Consider the following 12141-nt stretch of genomic DNA (forward strand, 5'->3'; position numbering starts at 1 on the left):
GGCACCGCATCTCCTTTCTGCTTCTGGCCAAGGTGTCCTATGGCACTGGCAACAGCACAACCTGTAACGTCATCATCTGCCTAAATGGGGGGGGGGGGGGGGGAGCTCTCTGGCTAAATGGGTTCTCTGGCTATATGGGGCCTCTCTGGGTAAAGGGGGGGGGGGGGGAGGCTCTCGGGATATATGGGGGGCTCTCTAGCTAAACTGGGACTCTCTTGCTAATTGGGGACTTCTCTAGCTTCCTAAACTAACTGGCTACTTGGGGGTCTCTCTGGCTACCTACATGGTGGGCTCCCCGACTACCTATACGAAGGGAGGCTCTCTGGCTATCTATACTGGGGGGCTGCATCTGACTACCTAATAGCGAGGGCTCCTGGGGCTACCTATGCTGTGGGGGCCTGGATCTGGCTAATTAATACTGGGGGGCCCCTCTGGCTACCAACGGCACCACTGAAGAATCACTGTGCAGAAAACTTAAGAAATATAAAAAAAAAATTAAAGGAAAAAAAACTTCCACTTTACCCCAGAGCTAGAGAGAATCCCTCTGCAGGAGGAGCAGGATGAATCACTGGAAGAGACAATTACACAGGGTTACTAGACAGTAAAGCCAGAAGCTTGGGAATTACACATGCTGTCTGACTACATTACACGTACTTCACAGACATGTTGCATGTCTTCAGTCTGATGAAAGTATATGGGGGTTGTGCAGTGCAGTGTGATGCCTGTCCTGAGGTGGGCTAGCCACACGCCGGCAGGAGGAGGTACAGTACACAGCAGCATACATATGGCCAGAACAGCACACAAGACTTCTCTTCACTTGTAGCTATGCCTCGTCCGCGCATAGCTGGAGCGCTGGCATCTCACTTGTTGCTGCAATTCTTGCTCGATCCTCATCCTCTATAATAGACAAACTCGCCAAAGACTGGAAACACATCCCAAGTGATTTCCTATCAAAGTCCAACCTTTTTCAGAACAGGAAAACAAGTAAACCATTTCAGCCCCAAGGGTTATAATTAAAAGTACACCCTCAGCACAGCTTTTTAGCTTAGATTTGAGTGAGGAGGAGTTAGAGCCCAACGAAACCCAAAACAGAACAAGGCAAATTCTGGAAGCAATCATGTTAATCAGTGTAAACTATACAGTGGGTTGAAAAAGTATTCGGCCCCCTTGAAGCTTTCCACATTTTGTCACATTACTGCCACAAACATGCATCAATTTTATTGGAATTCAACGTGAAAGACCAATACAAAGTGGTGTACATGTGAGAAGTGGAATGAAAATCATACAGGATTCCAAACATTTTTTAAAAATAAATAACTGCAAAGTGGGGTGTGCGTAATTATTCGGCCCCCTGAGTCAATTCTTTGTAGAACCACCTTTTCCTGCAATTACTGCCGCCAGTCTTTTAGGGTATGTCTCTACCAGCTTTGCACATCTAGAGACTGAAATCCTTGCCCATTCTTCTTTGCAAAACAGCTCCAGCTCAGTCAGATTAGATGGACAGCGTTTGTGAACAGCAGTTTTCAGATCTTGCCACAGATTCTCGATTGGATTTAGATCTGGACTTTGACTGGGCCATTCTAACACATAGATATGTTTTGTTTTAAACATTCCATTGTTGCCCTGGCTTTATGTTTAGGGTCATTGTCCTGCTGGAAGGTGAACCTCCGCCCCAGTCTCAAGTCTTTTGCAGTCTCCAAGAGGTTTTCTTCCAAGTTTGCCCTGTATTTGACTCCATCCATCTTCCCATCAACTCTGACCAGCTTCCCTGTCCCTGCTGAAGAAAAGCACCCCCAGAGCATGATGCATATTTGATAGTGAGGATGGTGTGTTCAGAGTGATGTGCAGTGTTAGTTTTCCTCCACACATAGCGTTTTGCATTTTGGCCAAAAAGTTCCATTTTGGTCTCTCTGACCAGAGCACCTTCTTCCACATGGTTGCTGTGTCCCCCACATGGCTTGTGGCAAACTGCAAACGGGACTTCTTATGCTTTCTGTTAACAATGCCTTTCTTCTTGCCATTCTTCCATAAAGGCCAACTTTGTACAGTGCATGACTAATAGTTGCCCTATGGATAGATTCCCTTACCTGAGCTGTAGATCTCTGCAGCTCGTCCAGAGTCACCATGGGCCTTTTGACTGCATTTCTGATCAGCGCTCTCCTTGTTCGGCCTGTGAGTTTAGGTGGATGGCCTTGTCTTGGTAGGCTTACAGTTGTGCCATACTCCTTCCATTTCTGAATGATCGCTTGAACAGTGCTCCTTGGGGTGTTCAAGGCTTTGAAAATCTTTTTGTAGCCTAAGCCTGCTTTAAATTTCTCAATAACTTTATCCCTGACCTGTCTTGTGTGTTCTTTGGACTTCACGGTGTTGTTGCTCCCAATATTCTCTTAGACGACCTCTGAGGTCCTCACAGAGCAGGTGTATTTGTACTGACATTAGATTACACACAGGTGCACTCTATTTAGTCATTAGCACTCATCAGGCAATGTCTATAGGCAACTGACTACACTCAGATCAAAGGGGCCGAATAATTATGCACACACCACTTTGCAGTTATTTATGTGTAAAAAATGTTTGGAATCATGTATGATTTTCGTTCCACTTCTCATGTGTACACCACTTTGTGTTGATCTTTCATGTGGAATTCCAATAAAATTGATTCCTGTTTGTGGCAGTAATATGACAAAATGTGGAAAACTTCAAGGGGGCCGAATACCTTTGCAACCCACTGTATGTGTTACCTTTTGATTTGGATGTTCCAAATGAGATAAATCTTGTTGTGCGGATGTACTTTGTGCAGCTGTGCATCTCTCCATACAGACCCTGTTCTCTGTTAGAAGAGTTAAAGAGGACGTCCAGCCTAAACAAACATACTGTCATTAAGTTACATTAGTTATGGTAATTAAAATAAATAGGTAATATAATCTCTTACCCACCCTGTTTTAAAAGAACAGGCAAATGTTTGATTTCATGGGGGCAGCCATCTTTTTGGTTGAAAGGAGGTGAAAGGGAGCATGAGATACAGTTCCAACTGGCCTGTGTCCTGAGCACCTCTCCCAGTTACTAGGCAACGTGAATAACAACATAGCAAATCCCATCATGCTCTGCACAGCATCAGGGGAAAAAAGCCCGAGCTTTTTTTCTTTGATGGGTGGAGCTTAGTTAAAAATGCAGCTAAAAATGATGCTTTGGTAAGAAAAACAAAGTTATGATGCTGTGAAACTGTTAAAGAAACACCAAGCCTTTTCAGTTCTGCTGAGTAGATTTTTAGTCCGGAGGTTCACTTTAAGTTCTTGAAGTTGCTCACCATGTACTTCCCATAAAATGCAAAGATTTTGTGGCCCCACACAGCAAATAATTGGTAGGCCCCCCTCCCCAACTGAAGCACCTTGTCCTGCAATAAAAGGTAGCCAAGGGTGTGTGTGTCCTGAAATAGGTAGCCTTCCAGTATAGGTAGGTAGCCAAAGGTGCACCCCCACCCAATTATAGGTAGCCAACCCCAGTATAGGTAGGAAAGGTGTTCCCCAAGCATAGGTAGGTAAAGGTGTTTTGGACAGGTTTTGGAGCAGCCCATCTCCTCATGGGGCATTCTAAGTATTTCCTTTATTCTTTACAAAAGTGCACTCTGCAAAGAAGTCCATCATCATCCCTACACTATTTTGAAAACTGAAATGAGCAACTGCTGTTCAGCAAGTGCTCCAAAATGAATACCCTGAGAATCCACTTTGAGGAAATGGACTATTCCAGAACTTGTCCGATTTTTGCTAACTACTACTGTAAAAGTGACAATGACATAGAAAAAAAGTAATTTATAGAGCATTTCACCCTAGGACAAATGTACATCATATATATATGCCTATACATGTATTTTAAATTGTAATTAAAAAAAATATATATATTATTTTTTTTATTGGGGGGGGGGGGGGGGGGGGAATAGTGGTCTTTTAACTGTAAATGTACACTGACAACTCAATTAACAATACAACCTTTGTGTTGCTCTGAGCAACTGCTTTAGTGTGATTTTAGTCACATGCAGGAGGCGGCAGTGCGTCTTTTCGTATTAAACTCTGGCTGTGCTGGGTTTATAGAAAAAGGGAGACTCATGGGCCTGATTTATTAAGACATCTCCAGAGATCTCCAAGCATCTCCAGTGGGGATATGATAAGTGATTCTACAAACCTGGCCTCGGATTGTTCAACAGTTGTTTGCTATTATGTGGTTGGGGTTTGCCACTCTCACTAGGATTAAAGAGAACCCGAGGCGGGGTTCTGACAATGCAATCCACATACAGAGGCTGGGTCTGCCTATACAGCCCAGCCTCTGTTGCTATTTCAATCCCCCCTAAGCCCCCCCTGCGCTCTGCGATCACCCATAAATCACAGCCGCGCTGCGGACACGCAGCGAGTCACAGGGGGCTGTGTTTACCTCTGTACTGTCAGTCTGCCGCTCCCCCGCCTCCTGCAGAGCTCCGGGCCCCGGCCGCGTCCCTTCCCTCCCTGCTGATTGGAGGGAAGGGACGCGGCGGGACGGGAGCTATGCAGGAGGCAGGGGGAGCGACGAGACTGACAGTACAAAGGTAAACACAGCCCGGCTGTGATTTATGGGGGATTGCAGAGCGCAGGGGGAACTTAGGGGGGATTGAAATAGCAACAGAGGCTGGGCAGTATAGGCAGACCCAGCCTCTGTGTGTGGATTGCATTGTCAGAACCCCGCCTCGGGTTCTCTTTAAAGTCATGTAAGGCTCTGTCTTATGCTGCCAGGATCGGTGGATCCCAGGGTTAATAACTTGCAATTCATTGGAGGTGAAACTCCATTGGCAAGACAGTGTGCGGCCATTTTTTCTGTAGTCTTCTAAAGCTCTGGCCACCCCCACCTGAACTGCTGAGCTGGGGGCCGGCCGCTGCAACACAGGTGGGAGTGGCCAGAGCTTTGGGGAAAACTTTTGAAAAAATTATTTGATGAAATCTACTAAGAATTAATGTGCAGTGTGTGGCAGTAATAGATCTCTCTCACAAAGGGATCTATCATTTAAGCACCTTGGGTGACAGTCTATCAGTGTATTGCAGGCTTAAAGAGGAACTCCAGTGAAAATAATGTAATAAAAAAAGTGCTTCATTTTTACAATAATTATGTATAAATGATTTAGTCAGTGTTTGGCCATTGTAAAATATTTCCTCTCCCCGATTTACATTCTGACATTTATTACATGGTAAGTTTTTACTGTGGGCAAGTTATGTAGCTGATGCTAGCTGTTTTGGCTGTTAGAGACAGCTGTAAACAGCTAATTCCTGTCTGTGAGCCTTGTTACATTGTAACAAACTGCCAAAAGTACCGCGGTACTCAGAGCTTCTTGTGGGAGGGGTTTCAGCACAAAACCAGTCACACAGCGCCCCCTGATGGTCTGTTTGTGAAAAGCATTATATTTCTCATGTAAAAGGGGGTATCAGCTACTGATTGGGATAAAGTTCAATTCTTGGTTGGAGTTTCTCTTTAAAGGGGAACTGAAGAGAGAGGTATATGGAGGCTGTCATGTTTATTTCCTTTTAAGCAATACCAGTTGCCTGGCAGCCCTGCTGATCCTCTGCCTCTAATACTATTAGCCATAGCCCCTGAACAAGCATTCAGCAGATCAGGTGTTTCAGTGGTTCAGACTTTAAAGTCAGATCTGACAAGACTAGCTGCATGCTTGTTTCTGGTTTTATTCAGATACTACTGCAGAGAAATAGACCAGCAGGGCTGCCAGGCAACTGGTATTGATTAAAAGGACAGCCTCCATATAACTCTCTCTTCAGTTCCCCTTTAAGTTTCTGGAGAGAATCTCGTAGCAACTGTATTCCTAACAGAGTACAGAGTACTGTAACCAAGGCTGCAAAAAAAGCAATCTGAGCTTACTGAAAATTTTGGAAATTCATAGCTGCCTGCAGATTGTAAAATAATTAAGATTAAAAACAGATAAAAAAAAACCTATTCAGGCTTACCAATCACTTGTGACATTCCTAAAGCAGGTGCCTTAAATGGAACCTAAACTGAGAAGGATATGGATTTTTCTTTTTAAAAAATTACCTGTTGCCTGACTCTCCTGCTCATCCTGTGTCTCTAATACTTTTAGCCACAGCCCCTGAACAAGCATGCAGATCAGGTGCTCTGACTGAAGTCAGACTGGATTAGCTGCCTGCTTGTTTCAGGTCTGTGATTCAGCCACTACTGCAGGCAAAGTGATCAGCAGGACTGCCAGGCAACTGGTATTATTTAAAAGTAAACATCCATAACCCTCTCAGTTTAGGTTCCCTTTAACTACCTAAAGACCGCGTCACACCGATGGGCGTGACCGCGGCGGCAGCCCCAGGACCGCCTAACTCCAATTGGCGTCAATTCCTGGGGCGGGCTACTGAAGGCTGCGTGCGCATCTCCTGCTTGGGAGGCAGAGCTCCACCCGCCTTCATTCTCCCATCGATCGCCGCTCAGGAGACTGTTAGACGGCGAAACCGAACTGGGTTCAGCGCTGAGATCTGAGGCAGCAATGTACTGGGGACAGCCGTGTGACACAAATGTATTGCTAAACGCACAGCATGCAGCACTTTCTAAATATTGCTACATGTTACACACAACGCAACATGTGCACTGTGAATGTCGCACAGACTTTGTATTGCTGTGCGTTAGCCTGCGTTATAATTTTTTATAACGTGCGACTTTAACGTCCCACTGGGAAAGAGGCGTCAATATTTGTGCAAAAAAAATAAAAAAAAGGGGGGTGATCAGACCCCATCAACAGAAAACTCTATTGGTGGTGAGAAAAGGCGGGGAATCACTTGTGCGGTGTGTTGTGCGGCCCTGCAGCATGGCCTTAAAGCTGCAGTGGCCCATTTCAGTATAAATGGCCTGGTCTTTAGGGGGGTTTAGCACTGTTGTCCTCAAGAGCTTAAAGGGTACCTCTGCAGTTTCAAAAAAGTGTCCCAAATGAGTACTTACCTAGGTAGCGGGAAGTCTCCTGATAATCCTCCTCGCCTTTTCAGCACTGAGACCCCCAGAAGCCCGTTGACAAGGGCTTGCAAACGGAGCTCGGCCACCCTGCACATGCACCTGCCCGCTAGCATGGAGTCGAATGGGAGGATCCAGAGGCTTCTCTCTACTGAAGTAAGCATCTACTTTTTGGCCCCCAAATACTCACAGGTTTGCTTTAAAGTGGAATGAAACTTAGCATTTCCGCTTTGCTCTAAAAGATTATTTACAGCATAAAATCTACTACCTCAAAAAAAAAAAAAAAAAAAAAAAAAAAAATTGTAGCAGAACAGCATTCAAACAGTTAAACACAGCACTTTATTCTTTAGTGGAAAGTTTCTTGCATCAGTAGGCAGCTTCTGGCCATACCTGAAGAGTAGGGATGATCACAGATATGCAAATTGTTTATGCAAATGTATGCAAAAAAAAGTTTGCATAATTTCCGAACAATTTGCATCTCATTGATCATCCCTACCGAAGAGGTGATAACATTATGTTTTGTTTACATTCCTTTGTCCCTTTGTTTGTTTACATCCCTTTGATACATTTAGTAAACATTAGCAAACTGCCGAAACTGAGCTGTACTGAGATGAGAAGCTGAAAGAGCTGAGAAGGGATCACTAGATATATTTTAATATATAAATACAGCAGCTATGCAATAAAATGCAATGCAGCTTTCAGGGAAGATACACTGTACTTTGGGAACTTGTACTTTGGGAACTTGGAAATTTGTAAACAGACAATATTACCCGCACACAAAAGCAAATATAACAACTGTATAGGTAACAAAAAGTAGGAACATGTTTTATTGTATGTTATGTCAGTGTTTTATTCCACTGTAATAAATGAGATGCTGTGAAGAAACCTTAACAAATTAGGCCGATAGTGAAGGGATTGTTTTTACGCAGTCCAACTGAATAATAATGTAAGCTTGCAGTGATCTGTTGAGCTTTAGATAAAAGGTAAACACAGACACTAGAAAGTACTCAGAACTGACATAACATGACCACCAAATCTAAAATAATGTGAAAATACCAAATGTGTATCGACAAACCAGATACATTTCTCACAACTTAAACAGGACTGCAAGAAAGCACATGAGCCAATCAAGCACCTAGAACAAGGTGTCCAGGTCATGCCATTTTTTTGCTGTTCTGGCAGCTGAGATATTGGCCCAAGGTGACCTTACTTCCCAGTAGCTGTAATACGTCTTCAGACATGCCAAACACCTCTTCAGCACTCAACACCCAGTCCCAACAGCCCTGGCTCACACCACAGTATTTATAACTATTTGGCCAATTTACATAGACATCAAGGGTGTTTCCATAAACATGCTTGCTAAACTGCCCATCCATAGGTCCATAATTCATCAATGTTTCCGACAGATTTGATTGCTTTGACCTACCAGTGGGCCTGTACAATGCAAGCTTTATGGACCAGGTACACGCCTCTATGAGGAAGAAATAGAGACAGGAGGACATGCCCAGCGATGGCTTATCTTCTGAGAAGACAGTGGTGATCAACCGGAAACTCCACCATGGTCAATCACTTGTTCCAGTAAGATGGGTAAGGCACTGGGGAGTCTGCCTTAAAAGACAAATGAAGTGAGAAGAATATGGAGGCTGCCATATTTATTTCCTTTTAAGCAATACCAGTTGCCTGGCTGTCCTGCTGATCCTCTGCCTCTAATACCTTTAGCCATAGACCCTAAACAAGCATGCAGCAGATCAAGTGTTTCTGACATTATTGTCAAAGCTGACAAGTTGCATGCTTGTTTCCGGTGTGATTCAGACACTACTGCAGCCAAATAGATCAGCAGGGCTGCAGGCAAATGGTATTGTTTAAAAGACCTCTGTCACGAAAATCTTAAAATTTAAAATACATGTAAACATATACATATAAGAAGTATGTTTCTTCCAGAGTAAAATGAGCCATAAATTGCTTTACTCCTATGTTGCTGTCACTTACAGTAAGTCAGTAGAAATCTGACATTACCGACAGATTTTGGACTAGCCCATCTTCTCATGGGCGGTTTTCAGGGTTTTCTTTATTTTTAGAGAGAAACTGAACTGAAAATAAAAAGTCAATATAACCATACACAGGTCATACTTACCTCCTGTGTAGTCTACTACTCACTCTCTTTCTCCTCCTCTCCTGCATCCCATTTGTCTACTGTGAACAATGGATTTCTCCGTCTTTCTTCTTAAAAATGGCCATTACCCCATAACAGCTTTCTGGTCAGCACACTGTTAAACTGTTATACCACCCACTTGAGCCATAGAGAAACATGCACATTCAGTTGTAACTGACAGCTGCTGATAAATAACTGACAGCAACTGGTATAGTTCAGTTCTGCCAAAATATTGTCAGAACTGAAAGGGTTCACTGTAAGGCCTGGTTCACATTAGCGTTCGCTGTCCGGATTCGCCTGATCGGATCCAGACCGTATACTGTACAAACGGAACGTACGTTTCGCATAGCAATGCAAAGTCTATGCGGACATTCACATGCGTCCATTCCGTACAGAATGGAGCCGGATCGGATCCGGACTCCGGACACTTTTTCCAACATGCGCTATTTTTCGGGTCCGGATCATCTGGCCCACGCACCCGGGCCGGATCCTGACCCGAACATGCGGCCATGCTGTGCAATGAGAAACGGATGTTTCTCATCACACAGGCAATAGAACCGGATGCTTCCAGCACCGGTCCTATGCCACTTGGGGGGCCCGGACTACACGCCGGTATCCCCCATGCTGCAGTGCCTTTCCGGCACTGCAATGTATCTAGTTCCGGCGCTACATTATTGTAGCCGGAACTGATACATTCCGGATCCGCAACTTGTGGCCACCACAGAGACCCGTACGGTCTCTTTGGCCTTAGAAGAAAATGGTGAGCCTCTGAGAGGAACTGACGGTGAGGTTAGTATGTAATATTCATTTACAGCTACCTCATGTGTTTTATTTTAAATTATTTTCCTCGCTTCAGGTTCCATTTAAAAGCACTTAGTGAATGGCAGTTGCTCCGTCCAACTGCCAAAGAAGTGTATGGGGAGCAGGGAGGCTGGCCAGCATCATTGTATAAATCTTTTTCAGGTAATATCTTTATAAAGAATAAAGGCCATGCTGAGAGTCCCCCATGAAGGGCCTAGCACAGCCTCATGGCTCCCAGCTACCTGGTTCTGTATTCAAATCATTATCCCAGCACTGAATCTTCAGTGTCTAAGCTGGGAAAACTGTTGTGAAGGTGGGACAGTATACAGGTAGGACACAGTGGCAGGATAGAGCGCCAGGACAAAGCTCAGATCTTAAAGTACACCTGAAGTGAGAGGGATATGGAGGCTGCCATATTTATTTCCTTTTAACCACTTCCCTACCCTGGTCATTTTCACAGTTCAGCTCAGCTCTGATTACTTTGGCAATAACTTTATCAATAATTATCACAACTAAGTGATGCACAGTATATATTGTTTTTTTTCAGGACAAATAAGGCGTTTTGTGGTTGATATTTGTTTTTAGTAATTACCCTTATTTTCTACGCATTTCAAAAGGTAAATAAGGGAAAAAAAAGTGGGGAAAAATACACAATTTATCCACTTTCGTGCATCATAGCTTTAATGTAAACATTTCTATTGTACATGAATCCCACACATTTTATTTCTCTATCTCTCCTGTCTATTTAAACAGTTGTTTTGATAATGTATTGGATGTAACAATTAAGTAATGTATACAATCTGCTACTGTCTGCTTTTGGAATGTGTACGTTATGCTGGGCATACATGGTTCGATTTTGCCGCTCGATTCTCCTGATCGATTCCGCAGGCGATTCTCTGACCTTCTCTGTGATTCTCTGACCTTCCGATCGTTTTTCTTATCTTTTTCCATTGTGCTCAATGCGGAATCGAGCGGCGAAACGATCGGACGGAATATCGGAAGTGTCGGAAATTGTCAATCGAACCATCTAAATGGCTCAGAATCGAGACGTATATTCCCAGCATTACACGTGTTTACTAATTAACTCTGCCATTGAATTTCCTGGGAGAAGGAGAGGGGATTGCTGTAATTCCTTTACAACTCTGTAGTGATGTTATTAGCTCTGAGATAAATAAACAGTGTTATCTAGGATTTTGTAGGGAGGAGGAGGAAGAGACTTATTTTCATGTCATGATGTCAGGAAGTGGTTAACAGTGCAAATTGCCCATCATCATGCTGATCCGCTGGCCTCTAATATGCTTATCCATAGACCCTAAACAAGCATGCAGATCAGATGTTTGACTGAAGTCTGGCTGGATTAGCCACATGCTTGTTTCAGTTGTGTATTTCACACTCTACTGAATCCATCAGCTTCCAGGCAACTGGTATTGTTTACATGGAAATATATATGACAGCCTCCATATCCCTCTCACTACAGGTGTACTTCTCCAGAAATTCTTGGAAGCTTTGGAATCTTCCAACTCTCTGGAATAACACTAGCCTGAGAACAGAGACACGTGCCTTGCCTGCCGGCACATTTGCAACACTGGTTCTTCCTGATCAGTTTGAAGACCGGAACAGTTGTTAGATCTTTTTATCATTATCAGCCATAGATCTGCCTGTGTTCTGTCACAGTCTTCACACGTGTACATTCATACGGCCAATCTGACATCCCAGCAGAGAGCAGGCTTCTCGCTGGCGTCTTGTATGCTGTATTAGCAGCACCTGAACACATTGTCGTAGCCCAGCAACTCGGCAGCCCATTGAAGGAGCGAGAGGAGCGGCTTGCCTTTCATCCTGCGGAGGAGCCAATGATGACAGGAGAGCCCTGCCCGGCGCTGTCATGTTTCTTGTCACACTGGATATTTCATCAGAGAACAGCGTGTCGCTGGGATGATTAGCGCCAGCGGGGAAGATCTTTAGGCAAGAGGTGAGGAGAGAAGTCAGGCAGATTTATTTTCTAGCATTTGGATCTGATCCAAGAAACCGGCAATAAGTGGATGATGATATTAAACTTTGTAGCGCACTTTTACAGCTGGCAGAGTCTATTTCTGGATGCTCAGTCATCATGGGCTAATAAGCCCCTGCAAGCACCTGGTGAGTCCCTGTTTACTGGGATTGGTCTGTTCAAATTAGCCTGTCAAATCACACACCAGCTTCTTTTGTAAGCG

The 12141-nt window shown here is 44.1% G+C and overlaps 1 protein-coding gene across 5 annotated transcripts in view; it reads left to right on the top strand.

The window, feature by feature from the left end:
* Positions 1 to 12141, top strand: part of LOC137528935 (uncharacterized) — a 324022-nt gene that overhangs the window by 224765 nt on the left and 87116 nt on the right. Inside the window, exon 11 of one of the 5 annotated variants that reach the window (XM_068250717.1) lies at positions 8385 to 8565. The exons of the other annotated variants lie outside the window; for them this stretch is intronic. Within the exon in view, the coding sequence (XP_068106818.1) occupies positions 8479 to 8565 (87 nt within the window). The 5' untranslated portion in view covers positions 8385 to 8478. The remainder of the gene's footprint in view (positions 1 to 8384; positions 8566 to 12141) is intronic. 5 annotated transcript variants of the gene reach the window in all.

This window comes from Hyperolius riggenbachi, chromosome 8, assembly GCF_040937935.1.
Source record: "Hyperolius riggenbachi isolate aHypRig1 chromosome 8, aHypRig1.pri, whole genome shotgun sequence".
NCBI lineage: Eukaryota > Metazoa > Chordata > Amphibia > Anura > Hyperoliidae > Hyperolius > Hyperolius riggenbachi.